This window comes from Bos indicus x Bos taurus, chromosome 25, assembly GCF_003369695.1.
Source record: "Bos indicus x Bos taurus breed Angus x Brahman F1 hybrid chromosome 25, Bos_hybrid_MaternalHap_v2.0, whole genome shotgun sequence".
Taxonomy (NCBI): domain Eukaryota; kingdom Metazoa; phylum Chordata; class Mammalia; order Artiodactyla; family Bovidae; genus Bos; species Bos indicus x Bos taurus.
In genome coordinates, this window is record NC_040100.1 from 3,038,969 (window position 1) to 3,054,961 (window position 15,993).

The window sequence follows — 15,993 nt, forward strand, 5'->3', positions numbered from 1 at the left end:
CCCAAGTGGCAGGAGGGTGTCCGTCGGCTGCTTCTGTGGGTGGGCGGCCTCCAACAGCCTCCAGTCGGGGATACAGAGGCAGAACCCAGAAAGAGGCCAGGCTCCCCCCTCAGGCTGCCCCCACAGGTCGGGTGGATGTTCGGCCCCAGAGCGTTGCTCGGCCGTCCGTGTTCACGCCGCATAGAATGTTCTGGAAGGAGGACGCCATGCTTCCAGCACTGTTGCCACGCACCCTTGGCCGTCCAGTCGCTGCCTCTCGCAGCCCAGGGGCCCTTGTAACGTGTTCCTCCTGACTTTGAGCTGCTCTCAGGCCTGCAGAAAATAAAGCTAAATGGGGCAGTTTCCATTCACTCAGCCGGATGCTTCACCATCCTGACCATTCGGCAGGAAACACTCAGACTTGTGTGAAAACTGCCCGAAAACAGTGTGTTTCCCGAGTCAGACCTGCAGGTCTGAGGGTCACTTCCGCCAGTCCCCGGCTCTGTCATGCTGGGCCCATCACTCCACCTCTCTGAGCTCGGGCCCTGAGGACCATGGTGCAGAGGGAAAAGCTGCAGGCTGGGAGTGAGGCGATGGGGGTCCTCACCCCGACCCTGCCCCCAGCTCGCCCGTCCTGCCTGCAGGATAAATGTCCAGGACACGCCTAGACCAGGGCCGGTCAGTAAGTGGTGAGTGACTGAGACCCTGTGCAGGTTCTTGACTGGTCTCGTCCTACAGAACAGCGAGAGGTCGAGAGTTAATGATCTTTGGGTCTCCTCTAGCCTGAATATGTAGTTTTTAAATCCTTTTAATCTCAGAGAGAAAGGGTAACCTTTAGGCGATCTCTCATTGAGATTGATTTCTGAGTCATTGAGCATTACAAATTGGTAAAAAATAGTACACTAGTAAGAAATACAGCTTGCAAGAGATAGAAACCCAAAGAGGCTTAAGCTGAAAGAATCTGTCATTAACTCACGTAACGGAGAAGTTGAAGAGCCTGGGCACAGCTTCAGGCATGGCTGGATCCAGCATGCTAACAGGCTGTCCCTGTGCCCCCTCTTGGTTCCTCCTCCTCTCAGCTCACTCCTGTCTCAGGCAGGCTCTTTGTCAAGGTGGCCCCGTGGCTCCAGGCAGCAGAAAGAGTGCTTGCTCCCACAGGAAGGAAACACCTCTTCCCCAGGAGTCCCCCAAGGGGGGCATACCCCAGAGGGAGAAGCACCCCCAGGACCCTGCTTGTCAGAAGGATGGCATGAAGGTGTGAGCACGAGGAGCAGGTCCCTGGAGGGCATCGCAGGTCCGTGATGACACCTCTGGGCGGCTCTCAGGTCACATGGGCACCCCCAGGGGAGATGGACATTTAAAGGCATCAGTACAGGGTGACCCAGAAGCCCTCCGTCTCCATGGGGACAGAGCCCACACAGGACCAACGCCCCACCCGCCCGCAGGCAAGGTCACCTCGGGGACCCGCCTGGGGACACTGCCCACGCTCCTTGCCGGTCGTGCTCTCTGCTCTCACACCACCCGTTTCATTTCAGCTGCAAGACCCTTCACGTCCCACATTTTCTCCAATTTTACAAACAGCAAAGCGGCGCTCAGGGATTGGACAGACTCCCCACATCCCGCCGTACGAGCCCAGGGCTTGGATTCGCCGTGCAGGGCTTTCCCCGCAGCCTCCAGCCCCCATTCCTGCAGCCTGGAGAGCACAACATCGGTTTTTTGGAAACTGGTTTTTGTGACCAGTTTCCCGCTTCTTCCCGTTAAGCCTCCTTGGAGTTGTGTTTGGTTCTGGCTCAGCAGTGAGGTGAAGAGGAGTAGGGAGGTGACAGAGGAGACAGACGAGAGGCAGGGGCCGGGGCCCCGAGGGGCGAGACGTGCTGGGCCGGCGAGGGGTGGAGGGCTGAATTCCCCACCCGCCTCCCCTCTCTCCCTCCCCAGGCCCCCGGAACCTCACCACGAGGGAGGGAAGGAGAGAGGCTCAGAGCCAGGCTGCCTGGGTTTACACAAAGCAGAGTCCACATGCCTGATGATCGCGTGACCCCTGGAGAGTCGCTGGATTGCTCTGGGCCTTGCTTTTCCCGCCGCTGTAGCCTGCGTGCTGAGTCACTCAGTCATGTCCGACTCTGGGCAACCCTATGGACTGTAGCCCACGGAACGCACTGGACGTTCCTGCTGGGAAATGCCCCACGGGTCATCGGCCAGACTGGTTCCAGGGGGAGACGTGTAGCTCCCTCCGGGAGACTGTCCACAGGGTGGTCGCCACCCCACGGTGGGGCAGGGTGAGGGATGAGGGGCTGGCTGGTGAGCAGTCCTGCCCGAGCGGTGGGCAGCCCCCGTGCCCCCAGCCCTGGCCGTTTGCCAGACACCTTTGCAGATGCTGTGAGCACACGGGGGCCGGCCAGCCGCCGCCCTGCAGCAGAGGTTCTGAAAGGCTCTGCTGCGGGGCCCCAGTGAGCCCGGGGCTGCCCAGGGTCTGCCAGACATGCAGTCAGGAGTCCGAGAGTCGGGGCCTGGGAGCCAGCACCCCCTCCACCAGCACGTCCACGCAAAGCCAGGGGCAGCTGCTGTCTTCCCTTGATGCTGCATGGTCACTGCGGGGCCAGCACGCCTGTCCAGGGGCCAGTGGAGCTGGACAAAGTGCCGGTCTCACTGCTTCTTGGGACCTGCCCGCCCAGTCCAGCCTGCAGCTCCCAGCTTTGCAGGGCTTCCTGAGCATTCAGCCAGAATCCCAGAAGATTCCAGAAATCTCTGGTGTTCCATCACCACTGTTGGGTACAAGGAGCCTGCCACAGTCCAGAACCATCTCTGTCGCCGCCATGGTCGGCCCTCCCTGCAGGCTGGTGGGTGACGGCCGTGGGGCAGCATCGTCTGCCCGGCCGAGGCGCCCAGGGGAACCTCTGCTCCGCGCCCCAGCCCGGACCCTGCCTCCAGCACCGTCCGTGGCGTCCACGTATCAGCTAACGCCAGACTGCCAGGCCAGCGGGCTTTTGAAAACTGATTTTATGCGTGTTAACACGGCATTCTGAGCTGATGCTCACATGCACCGTCCTCCACAGACTGTAAAGTGGGGGAACAAAGAGATCACGGCCCGTCAGACACCCCACCAGCTTCCAAACCGAACCCTTCGTGATGAGTGAGGATCCCTTGTGGGGTGTAAACGGGGCATCTGCCTGCAAGTCATTGGGGAGGCTCAGAGGCTCTTAGGAGCCAAAAACAAGTCTAGAAGCCAGCGCGCTTTGCTCTGTGTTTACATCAGTTTCCCTCTCCCATGCTGTGTCCTCATCGGGGAAGTCCTTGTTACGGGCAGGGAGGCACTGTGCTCCAGGACGGGCTGGGGGCCGGGGGAGCCCAGCCCGGGGACAGCGGTACAGGTGGGCCTGCCGCCCGGGATGGAACCGGGCCAGGCAGGGGGAGCTCTGCGTCGCACGTGTCCACCCCCGAGCCGCCCTGGGCCCTGGCTCTGCAACGTCTTCAAGGAGGAAACTCGGGGCAGTGGACACTCGCACACGGCCCTGACCCCACCGGCGTGGCAGCAGCGTCCCACTCTGCCTTTCCCCGTCTAACTGTGCCACGGTCATTTCGCAACAGAGTCGCCGATGGCAAACATGCAAAGACATTAACTTTATTTATGTTTTGGATTATTAATGCGGCTGTTAAAATTCCTCCAGTTAGTTTTGATTGAATTGTTTTTCTGTGTGATTCTGTTGTTTAATGGAGCGGTAAATAAGAATTTCTGATAATGAGGCCGAGCATCTGTCACAACAACCTGGTAAGGGTTATTAACATTTCCATTAGCGGCGGGGTGGGCCGTGGTAACACGAGCCGCACAGTTAGAGCAGAATGAATAGGTGGTGTCAGGCTGAGTGCGTGTTAATTACTATTTTAGTCTGCGCTGGGGGGCAGCAGGGAAGGGGCGACTCGCGAAGGTCGTCCTCTCCGCGGAGGCCCCCTCCAGAGGGACCGAGTGCCCGGCCATCTCCCCCGATGGTGACTGTCCGTTTGGTTCCTTCCACTTGTGACCGTAAACAGACCTGAGCCCAAAGGCAGTGCCCGGGCTGCAGGCAGGGCCGCAGCGGGTGAGGGCGCTGGGCTGGTATCCTGCCCCCCGCAACCAGGCACCCCCCCTGACAGCTCCGGGGTCCAGCCCATCATGGAGTTTGCCGGGATGGGGGGTACCCAGGGGGGTGAAGGGAGCAGCCCGCAGCGGGCAGGGGACAGACCGGCCGGCGGGATTGCCGGGCAGGGAGAAACATGGGTCGTCTGCGTTGTTCCCAGCTGCCCTGAGGCTGCCTGCAAGGCCACGGCCACGGGGCCCTGCCAGTGACCTTTCACCTTTCACCTGCACCTGTGACTCCAGCCCATCACAGTGGGGCGGGGCTAGCCCTCAGGGTGGGAGGAGGACCAGAGGGGTGGGTCCTCCCCAGGGGACATGCGGCAGCGGCCTCTGTGCTCCGTCCCAGAGGAGGGGTAGCCACGGGTGCGCAGACGCCAGCCCCTCCCCCAGGAGCGGGGCTGTGCACCCCGGCGTCCTGAACCCCAGACAGGATCACACACGCCTTGGTTTTTCTTTTCTGGCTGCACTGTGCTGTGCGAGATCCTAGCTCCCCACCAGGGATCGAACCTGGGCCTCCAGCAGTGAAGGCAGAGGACTAACCCCCGGACCGCCAGGCCATTCCCACAGATGGCCTTTGTTTTCTCTGAGTTCCACGTGGACTTTAGCACTACCCTCGGTTGCGGTTACTGGAAAAGACCCTGATGCTGGGGAAGATTGAGGGCAGGAGGAGAAGGGGGCGACAGGGGTTGGGGAGCATCACCGACTCAGTGCACGTGAATCTGAGCGAAACTCTGGGAGATAGTGAAGGACGGGGAAGGCTGGCATGCTGCAGGCCTTGGGGTGGAAAAGAGTCGGCAGGACTTAACGCCTGAACAACTGCAGCAACTCGGCAATGAACGTGAGAGCCAGCAGCACAGGTCTGCAGGGCCTGATCTCCCAGCCACAGGGCCCTCCCCAACCCGACGCAGCGAGGTTGGAGGTTGCTGAGCCGTCCCTGCCTGTCCCAGGCAGCCTCACAGCTCAGTCATAGGCGCGTGGCTTACTGTCTCACCTTTGTTCTCACGAGCGCCCCTGTGTCTGTGTATAATCGCTTTTCTTTGGGGTTCTCCAGATTTCACCGTGTGCACTTAGAGCCGTGGTTCTGAGAGGGTCCGTGGTCGTCCTGGCCGGGGCGAGGCCTGCAGGGGCGGGGCCGCAGGGGCCCGGGAGCCCACAAGGGGAACCGTGGTTCTGAGAGGGTCCGTGGTCGTCCCGGCCGGGGCGGGGCCTGGGAGCCCGCACGCGGGGGCGGGCTTCTCGGCTGACCCTCCGCTCTCTGCCCCACAGCCCCTGCCCAGGCCCCGCAGCGTGTGCACGTGAACCCGCTCACGGCCAGCCAGCTGGAGGTCGCATGGGAGCCGCCGCCGCCCGAGAGCCAGAACGGGATCATCCAGGGCTACAAGGCAAGCCCCTCGCGCGGCGCGGTCTCCCTCCCGGCCACCTGGGGACGACCCCTCACGAGGCGCGGTCTGCCCTCCCGGCCACCTGGGGACGAGGGCCGGCGGCCCGGGCCCCCCAGCTCACGGCGGCCCTCTGCGTCCTGCGCCAGCACGCGGCGGCCCTCACCCTCGGACCCGAGGGCATCACCGAGGGGCTGGACCGGCTCGGCCCACCTCCCCCCGGGCCTGGGGGTCGGGGAGGCTCATGGTGGAGCCAGCAGCCCCTCCCTCCCAGGCTGGCCTCTCCTTGCCCTGCGCCCCCTCGGGGAGCCTCCACCACCTTTGCTGACAGTGCTGGAGGGGAGACCAGGCCTAGCCCCCAGCTCCACCCCGTGTCACTACTGGATGCTTCCCGAGTCCTGACTCAGTAGGTCCAGGATGGGGCCCAGAAATGTGCATGTGTGACAAGCTCCCCAGGGGCCTGGTTCCTGGGGACCTCAGTTTGAGAACCCCAACACTGACCTGTTCTGAGCCCACATCTGAATATTCCAGAAGTGGGATGGAAGGAAGGCACCAGACCATTCCCGTAAGAGCATCGGGCATGAACAGTCACACAAGTTGGTGGGGGGCAGGGAGCCCCTCCCAGGGTTCCACCTCCAAGGTCACCCCTGCAGACGGGGCTGGAACCCCATGAGGTCAGCCAAAACCCTCCTGAGGTAACCAGCCCAGGGCCGTCCCTTGCAAACCCCCATCCTCCCCTCAGGATGAGTCTCCTTGTCTGGTCTGATGAGCCTCAAGTTGATCAGTCCTCAGACTTTGTGGGCTCGCCTGCCCTGATGATGACTATTGGGCCGAGTAAATGTTCCTCTAAGAATGATTTCTGTAGCTGTTTTGTGAAAAGAAAGGCCTTCCTCCATGGCAGGGCTGTTAACAATGACTGATGAGGCGACAGCAAGTCCCCTGAGCCTGGAGGCAAGGTGCTGTGTGTGTGTGTCCAAAGCGCGTTCCCTATTAATAATTCCCAATAACGGTGTCCTGAACAGACGCTGACGTGGGTATTGCCCTCAGTGTCCAGGTTAGTGCGGCCTCTTCGAGCAGAGCGCCTCACTGGCCAGTTCAGGGCGCAGAAGCTGGAGTTCATCTTACAGGAGGGAATGAGCGTAGCTAACCCGCCAGGGCTGCTCTGGCCCGGCCAGACGTGTGGACACCGGAGAGCCGGCCCCACACGGAACTCTGCTGCTCCGCACGTGGGCCAACAGCTCTGACTGCCTGGCCCAGGTTACACCCACTGAGCCAAGGCAGATCCACGGTCCAGGGCTGTCTCTGGGCAGCCTGGCTGGCACCAGCTTGAGGCTGTGGTTCTCTGCCAGCTATCAAGGGAAACAGTTCAGATGACCTTACAAACCTCCGTGTGTGGGCATCACGTTTGCTCACGAGCACATGTAAACCAGACACGAGGAAACAGAACCGAGAAACACGGGCCCCCCGGCAGCGCTGAGCCCAGGGTGGCTCTTCTGCTCATCATCTGAGGCTGTTTTAACGTCCACAGTATTGGGTCACGTCAATCGCAGGCTTCGATGCATGTCAGGGTTAAAATGCAGGAGCCTCTAGTGAAGCTGGGGCTGGGGCCGTCCACAGGCTGGAGCAGGGGCTGGGTTGGTCTCCCTTACGTCCAGGAGCCTGGTCCTAAGGCACTTTCCTGGCAGTCACCTCCCGTCCGCAGGCCCCATCCTCCTGGCCTGGCCTCTGCAGAGGCGCACTCACCCCCCACCAGGAGCACTGGGGTCCCCCGGCCCGGCTTGGTGGCCGCCTGTCCCCAGGCTGAGACAGGGCGCCACCCCTCTGAGCCTCCCGGCCTCCAGCCTCCGCTCCTCCCGGCAGATCTACTACTGGGAGGCAGACAGCCAGAATGACACGGAGAAGATGCGGGTGCTGTTCCTGCCCGAGACCACGGCCAAACTGAAGAACCTCACCAGCCACACCAAGTACCTGGTCAGCATCTCGGCCTTCAACGCCGCGGGCGACGGGCCCCGGAGCGAGCCCCAGCCGGGCTGCACCCACCAGGCAGGTAGGAGCACACAAGCCTCCCACCGACTGCCCAGGCCGCCCCCTGCCCCATCGCTGCCCCTGCCCCGCTGCTGCCCCCCACCCCCGCTCCAGTTCCCCCAGCTCCCCACTCTGCTGGTCCTCAAACCCAGCCCCGTGTAGCCGGAGATTTCTGGGTCTGACCCACGTGGTGTCTCCGGCCCCCAGCCTGGGCCCGCTGCATGGAGCTGCCTGCTGTGAGCCACGCAGGGTGTCAGGTGAACAGGCTTCCAACTGCACGAGGCCTTGTTCCTCACAGGCAGGATTCACCCCAGGGCCCTGGGGGCTTCTCTCAGGTCCAGCTCCCAGAGCAGGGATCCCCTTGTCTGTTGACCTGCTGAGCCTGGGCTGCAGTGTGGGCCCCCCCGGGGGCCTCAGCTGCAGAGCCCTCCAGAAGCGGTTGGCCTGCCATCTCTCAGGCACATGCCCCAGGCAGATCCCAGAGCATGCCCGGACTGCCCTGCCGGGGGTCACACTGCCCGTGACCTCCTCTCCTCACCCACTGTGCATTCTGAGCTGATTGCTCACTGTCCTGGTGACTCTTGGAATCCCCTGTGGCCTGGGGGGCTTTGTGAGGCCAGCCAGGCCTCCCAAGGGAAAGGAGGCTGGGCCTGGGGTCCCGGGAGCTCCGAGGGGCTTCATGAGATCCAGAGGGTCACAGGCCAGCAAAGTAGGTTCGGGAGCCCATGGGATACAGACCCTCCTCTCGGGGTTCCCCAACATTCTGTGGGTTCAGTCTTCCTGGGAGCAGGGGCTCCCAAGCGCTTTGCCCTGCACAAGATGACCACAGCCAGATTGTACGGGCCGTGCCCCCGGGGCCTGTCCAGCAGTCCCTGCAAGGCCAGGAAGGGGCCATCGTGGACTCAGAGGGAAGGGGTGGAGCTGTGCAGCTGAGAGTGGGAGGCGGAGACCCTTGGGCACGGTGGGCCCAGCTGATCGTGGGACCACAGGACCCCCAGGGCGGGGGAGGGTGGAAGAGGGGCAGGAGGGGCTGGTTTAGTGCGCATTTCTCATCTCCGAGGGGAACCGGGCTGGGGGCACGTCAGTCCCCACACGGTGAGGGGAGCTCGGGACTCCAGTCCAGGTGGACAGGGGCCTTGTGGATCAGCCTGCTCCCTGACCCCCAGCCGGCCTCTGCGTCTGCCAGGAAAAAGCATCTCCCCACTCAGGGTGGCCTGTGAGCTCCCCCATCTCCAGACCAAGGGGGACCGTGAGATGGTTGGGCACCAGGGGATCCCAGGTGAGGACGAGGGTGGGGGTGTCCTCTGGGGCCTTCAGGCCCTGCAGAGGGAGAGGAGAGGAGGGCAGAGCCTTCAGCCACCACCCGCCCCGGAGCCTGGCCCCCAGAGGCGCAGGCCGGAGCTGACGGTGCCGTCTGCGCTGCGCTTCCTGTCTCTCTCATTCGTTTTTACACCTTTGTCACCGTGCTTCACAGGCTCCTTTGTGCTTGAACACCGTCGTTTCCTCTGCTCCTCTCGGGAGGGTTTGAGTTTCCGATTGATCCTGGGAGGTTGGGGATGCTCAGTAAATCACCTTTATACAGCGTGTGGCATTGAGCCTGCACCAAGTAGAAAATAACATCTAATAAACATCTCTGTTCCGGGTGGAGGCGTGGACACATATGTAGATGATCTCTTGCTATAAAAGGAGCTTCAGTGAAGGTCCTGTCCTGTTCCTCCAGCTCCCGGGACCCCCAGCTTTTTGGCGTTCTCGGAAATAACCTCCACCACGCTGAACGTCTCGTGGGGTGAGCCCGTGGCGGCCAACGGCATCCTGCAGGGCTACCGAGTGGTGTACGAGCCGCTCGCGCCCGTCCAAGGTAAGCCTCGCAGGGCCTGGCGCCCGCCGTCGACACGAGAAGAGGCCGGTGAACGGGCCGAGCGCGTGGCGCGTTCGCACAGCCGCCCTCCTGGGGCCCCGACCCGGGTCTTCACCGCCTGCCGCTCCTGAGGCCCCAGGGTCCATCCCACCCAGGCACTCCAAGCCGGAACCATGTGGGCAATGTGGCCAGAGGGGACACTGGGCCCAGAGGCTGCCCCCAGCTGCTCCTCCGGCCACCCTTCATTCTAACGTTTACTCAGCGAAGGTTTTTTAGGGGGTGCACACCGTGGGCTGTTCCCCGACAGGAGACTGAAGCTGAGCCCCAGGGCCCAGAGCACACACTGAGGGCTGAGTGGGCCTTTCTCTGTGCCCCTCTGTGTGCCCAGGACCGTGGTGCAGAGGAGGGCGGGGAGCCCCTGGTCATAGACGCAGGCAGACTGTAAAAGTTACGGATTGTTTAATGTCTAGGAGGGAAAGATACCACCCACACGTCTAACGATCCTGGCTTTCCACTTAAAGCGCCGCGATAAATGTTTCCTTTATAAAAATAAGCACATTCAACTAAAACAGGGAGTTGATATGAAGAAGAAAAGTTAAGCCCTAGATTTTATTTCATCGCATCTCAACTGCCGTGGGCTCTGAGATGCATGGTAATTTTATTAAGTGCTGAGGAGGAAAAAGGGCCTCCAATGCACTCTGGCCCAGGCCTCGTGTGCAGCGACTGTCCCAAGCTGCATCCCAGATCAGACATGGACGCGTGAGGGGCACGCGTCTCAGAAAATTCATGAACTTTGGTAAATAGCAGGAGAGGCGGCGTGTGGACACAGGCTGTCCAACGGCCAAGAGGCCGGGGCCACATCGACTCAGCCCCGCTCAGTCTGGGGACAGGTGGCCTGGGCTTGGCCAGAGTCGCGGTCACAGCCCCAGAGGCCCTGGAGGAGATGGGCCAGGATCTTGCTCGTCCAGCGGCCAGGAAGGGCCGAGAATTACCGGACACCAGCGTTTTGCTCGCCCATGTGAGTGGGGGCGGGGACTTGGCGCTCTGTCACACAGCCACTGACCCGGCTCCTGTTTGGAGCCCAGGTTCCTGACCAGCACGTCCCAGACCCTGACTCCCACTCGTCTGTCCAGTGCCCTGTCCAGGGCTGGGGCTGCTGCCCTTGACCGTGACAGCACCAGTGACTGGCAGTGCCCAGCCCGGCCCGAGGAGCCCTGGGGCCGCTTCTACCCCCAGAGCTGCCCTGAGCCGGGCCCACCTGCCCCCCGACAGCTCTGGCCCAGCTCCTGCAGGAGCGAGGCTGACCTTAGGCCTCACACCTGCCCCAGCCACCCCGGCAACCAGCACACACCCCATCCCTAGGGGCAGAGCTCAAGGCCCGCTGCCTGAGTGCCACCCTGGTGACCTATGACCTTCCAGACGCGCCCTGCTCACCACCAACCCAGGCCCGCTTCTCAGGATCCCACCCGGAGCCTGCCTGGACCACAGCCGCTCCCCAAACCCCTGATTCTTCAGTCACACGCTGGGCCCGAGCCCTTCCAGCCTCCACGGCCCGCGGCCCAGGAAGGTGGGGTCTGCCAGGCAGGGCTGCACGGAGGCCATGCCCAGGGCGGGGCAGGGCTGCTGGTGACGGGTGTGGGGCCTCGCACGGGAAGCCCTTACTCTGGGCTCAGCTGGGGGCCTCGCACTGGCCAGCGCTGGCTGACGCCAGAACAGCAGCCACCTTGGGCAGGCGGAGGCTTAGGAAGTGTTTGCACACGAGTCCCCACACCTCGGCCTGTCCCTCACCAGGGCCCCCCAGTTCCTGGATTATGTATCCCCCCTGCTTAAGGCGGCCGGCCAGTCTGATGGGCGTGCGGGCCTCTTGAGTGGGGGTCTCCTGGAAAAGCCTGGCCCCCTTCACTGTGGGATCCGGGATTCCCACAGGGAACCATGGAAGTGGTGACGGGGGCTCCGGACAATTTCGATGCGTTCACGTGTCTCAGAGGGCCCGGTGTCTCCCGGAGACATGGCTGCAAACACAGGGGACCCTCGAGTGTCTTCATTCTATGTCAGCTCTCTGTGGCAGCTGGCTCCCCGTGAAGACCACCAAGGATGTGATATGTGCGTTACACACGCACACACGCACGCTTGCAGTGAAGACAGTAAACAGAAGTTGTGAAGCAGCGCCCTCGCCCCGGCTGACCCTGCGTGCCCCGCCCCAGGCCCAGACCTGGTGGGCTGCCTTCAGCCCAGGGAGCGGGGGGCCCAGCGTGGACCCAGTGCTGTGGACCCCGGAGCCCAGCAGAGCAGCCCTCGGAGCGCCAGGCCCTGATCTTGGGAATCTGATTCCATGGAAGAGCTGTTTTTATGTTTTCTAAAAATGTCTTTTAAATGGGGGAAAGATTGAAGACAGGAGAAGGGGGCGAAAGAGGATGAGATGATTGGATGGCATCACTGACTCAATGCACATGAGTTTGAGCAAGCTCCAGGAGACGGTGAAGGACCAGGAGGCCTGGCGTGCTGCAGTCCATGGGGTCGCAAAGAGTCGGACATGGCTGAGCTACTGAACATCAACAACAAAATGTTTTAAATGGAAGTATTTTAGGGAATTGCACCATGAGGCTTTATAGCGCAGGGCACAGTTTTAAAATGGACTAAACGAACAAGATTCTGCCTTGGTTGGGATGGAATGGGGGGTTGGAATGGGACAGGGGTTGGGGGGACAGAGTTCACAAAATCTGTGCCCGGGGTTGGTTCTACTCTAAGGAGAAGGTATTTCTTTTCTAACAACAAAAAAGGGGGCAGGGATGCTGCTCTGCCAAAAACTATACATCCCACAGGACCCCCAGCATCAGCTGAGGACGCTCTCCATGTGTGCGTGCTGTGCCCCCCGGGAGCCCCGTCTGGAGCGATGGGCCTGAGGGGCAGCTTTGCTGGGCAGAAACAGCCCTGCTTCTCCAGTGAAAAGCTCTGACCAGGCAAAAGCCCCCAGAATCGCTCTGAAATAATTGGGAAGAGAATGACTTAGCTGGTCAAGTGTTTGATAAAAGGCATGATGTGAACGCAGTAAGCCACGAGGAGAGACCCTGGGACCTGCAGGACTGCAGGGATTTGCTCTGGCGACTTGGAAGGTGGACCCGTTTTGCACAAGGACACGCTTTTTTGGGCTCTTCTGAGGTCAAGGCCGCCCTTGAGTTCTCTGCACTCAAGGTGCAGAGAACACTGGCCATTCACAGCGAGCACAGACAGGAGGCCCACGGTCTCGGGAAGCCCAGCAGTCCTCTGTGTGGGGGACGCAGTGGGGCAGACTCTGGACCCTGGACAGCAGGCACCACGTGCAGCGTGTCCACACGCCCTCTGCTGACCGACCCACCGCAGCCTGACGCCCCACACAGAGGTGCCCGACAGCCATCGGCGGGTGGGAGGCTCTGAGAAGTCCCGCAGTCTAGAGCTCTGTAGCTTTTTTGTTCAAACGCTTCGTTTTCAAACGTCATAGAGAACTCTATTTTCCCTTCTGGAAAAGGCTGCATTTATGTATTTTTCAGGATGTATCTTCCTCCCAAAATATTGAAGCTCTGTTTTCTAATTAAACACCGTGCAGCCAGCATCACGCGCGCTCCATCCCCATGCCTGAGGGAGAGGGTCCCGGGCCGTCCCGGTCTCTGGGTTGAGGCACCGCTGTCTGTGGTGACAGGTGCTCCATCCTCGCGTCAAGTCCCGGGCGAAGCTGTGCTTGTCGTGCGTGGCCGAGGCCTTCACACCACAGGGTGGTCCCCACTGGGCGGAGGAAGGGGTGCAGCTTTAACCCCCAGAAGTCTTCCTGAGTCTTCCTCTCCCACAGTCTCCTCCAGGACTGAGTCGGGAAACCCGAGGTCGCCTCTGACGTGACTCAAGACTTTGTGGGAAGGGGCCCTACAGACCCCAAGGCCCTGCCCTCCGGGTGGTGCTGGTCGCCAGAGGTCTCTGCCCCTGACCTGACCAGCGAGCCTGACCGCCTCCTCCCACATGTTCTCAGGGTGCTTCTTCCCTTGTCAGCACCCGCTTATCAAGCTTAGACTCTAATTGCACTTATCTGTGCTGAAAATTGGCCATTATCACCACTTAAACGCCTCCTAATTGTAAGAAATACCTCCTTAGCAGACCAAGGGGCCTCCGCCATTGTTATCAGAGCTGGGCAGGCAGGCGGGGCTCAGGACCCCTCTGAATCCACCCCTCTCCCCGTTCCTGCGGCTCTAGGGGTCAGCAAAGTGGTGACCGTGGATGTGAAGGGGAACTGGCCGCGCTGGCTGAAGGTGCGGGACCTCACCAAGGGAGTCACCTACTTCTTCCGTGTGCAGGCACGGACCATCGCCTACGGGCCCGAGCTGCAGGCCAACGTCACGGCCGGGCCGGCCGAGGGTGAGTACCAGCCGCCTTCGTCCTCTTCCGGGTCTGTCTGCACTCCAGCGAGCCGCTGTGGCCGCTCAGAGCTGGCTTCAGCTCAGGCCTCTTTTGGTCCCGTTGTCTTTTTTTTTTTAACTTTTGGCTGCACCCCATGCCGTGTGGGACCTTAGATCCTCGACCAGGGATCAGCCTAGGGCCCCCTGCAGTGGAAGCGCAGAGTTCTAACCGCCGGGCCCCCAGGGGAATCTCTTGACCCTGTCTTCAAAAGCGCGTATTAACGCAAGTGTCTCAACGTGAGCACATTCAGTGTAGACGAGCAAATTCCTAGGCATGTCAAGTTTGTATTTCTTTTCTGGGAAAATTATTAAGACAAAGTAAGTGCATTCAATTCAAGATACACAAGAAAATTTTGAAGTTTCCACACGTGAGGTTGAGCCAAGGTTTCCACTTCACAAACGACCTTGGCCTCTGTTTACGGAGGTGCTTATGGAGGCGAGGCCGGGGCAGCGGACCCAGGGGGCACCCCCACGCCTCACCTCTCTTGATCCTCCGAGGGACCCTGTGAGGCCTGCGTCGGCCCCACCCCACCCCCACTTTCTAGAGGAGGAACCTGAGACTGAGCGTGGTGGCCCTGCCTGGAGAGCCCCTGCGGGCGAGGCGTCCCCAAAGCCCCCTGCTCTGCTCTGTCCACAGGGTCCCCGGGCTCCCCTCGAGACGTCTCGGTCACCAAATCCACCTCTGAGCTGACCCTGCATTGGACAGAGGGCCGGGCCGGCAGGACGCCCACCACGGGCTACGTCATCGAGGCCAGACCCTCAGGTAGGGTGGGCACCACCCCAAAACCGTGTCCGTGCGTCTGTACAAGGGGGGACGTGTCCAAGCCGCAGGCCCGCCTGGCAGTATCTCCCTGATGACAAGGGGACCGAGGGAGTGATGCTGAAATGAGAGCCTCCCTCTCACTCCCTCACCCTCTGTTTTCATAACCATGACTGTGCTCATAACCTCACGGGCATCAGCCCCACGACAAGGTGGCCACGTGAGCCGGGTTTAGGGGAGGGTAACCATCACTCAGATACACATGCTGAGGACTTAGGGCCCCTCACACATGCTCTCGGCTCACCAGTGACACCCGCGAGTGGCTCAGAGACAGGCTGAGGGTCTTGGTGGACCGGGTTCTGCTCACCCCTCACTGTGAGCCTTCCTGCCAGGAACCCACGTCACCTGCTGAGAGCAAGGCTGAGATCCACCCGACCCCGTCCGCCCTGAGCGGGCTCTCCCCTTCCTCCTGTTCAGTTAATACCTTTTGTTGTTGTCGCTCAGTCGCTTAGTCATGTCTAACTCTTTGCGACCCCATGGACTGCAGCATACCAGGCCTCCCTGTCCATCACTAACTCCTGGAGTTTCCCTAAACTCATGTCCATTGAGTCAGTGATGCCATCCAACCATCTTATCCTCTGTCACTCCCTTCTTCTCCTGCCTTCAATCTTTCCCAGCATCAGGGTCTTTTCCAATGAGTTGGCTCTTTGCATCAGGTGGACAAATGTTGGAGCTTCAGCTTTTAGGAAGGACTTATTGGAAAATGAACTTCTGATGGGTTAAGTCTGGTGTTACGGCCAGGGGTGGGGGTGTCGCCCACACAGGGGCACTGCACGTTCAGTTGGCTGCACAGCTCAGCATGAACCTCTGAGGGTGAGCAGGCCTCGTGGGCCAGAGCCACACTCAGAGCACAAATCGCCAGGTCCCTCCTGCTAGATGGGGTCCAGCTCTGGGCGTGTTTCAGACTACAGTCTAAAGCAGCTATTAGACCAGGAGGAAGGGGCCCTGAAGCTTCAGACCCCACAGTGACATAGGCACCCCTCCTCCCCAGCAAACTGGTTCTGAGAGGTTCCTAATGAGAAGTGCCTTCTACAAACTTCTGAGGAGAAACCTGGTCCATAAACCAAGACGGTTTCTATGAAACGTGAATGATTCTTTGGCTCCCACACCCATGCTCAGCCCCCAGCCTGGGACCTGGCCAGTTTCTGATAAGCAGGGTGTTTGTCCTGTGCTGGAAGCAGAGGGCCCCAAATCTGTGGCAGGCCGGGCTCAGCCAGCACCGTGGCTAAAAGGCCCCTGGGGTCTGGGCCCAAACAAGGCTGTGGAGGCCATGCTGACCCAAAGGAAGCAAGCTGTTTGCCCCTCAAATCCAGGGGTTACCCTGCTCGCTCCCCAGGCCCCCGCAGTGTTCATGGATAGAATTCTGGAGCTCCAACCATTTAGATGGGAAAAAATATGTT

At 60.9% G+C, this 15,993-nt stretch overlaps 1 protein-coding gene across 2 annotated transcripts in view; it reads left to right on the top strand.

Annotated features, from left to right (window-relative positions):
* The window catches only part of SDK1 (sidekick cell adhesion molecule 1), a 744,026-nt gene that overhangs the window by 698,789 nt on the left and 29,244 nt on the right, over positions 1–15,993 (top strand). For both annotated transcript variants that reach the window (XM_027528208.1, XM_027528209.1), the window contains 5 exons: positions 5,357–5,472; positions 7,330–7,516; positions 9,215–9,352; positions 13,571–13,732; positions 14,411–14,536. In XM_027528208.1, coding sequence (XP_027384009.1) covers positions 5,357–5,472; positions 7,330–7,516; positions 9,215–9,352; positions 13,571–13,732; positions 14,411–14,536 — 729 coding nt within the window. The remainder of the gene's footprint in view (positions 1–5,356; positions 5,473–7,329; positions 7,517–9,214; positions 9,353–13,570; positions 13,733–14,410; positions 14,537–15,993) is intronic.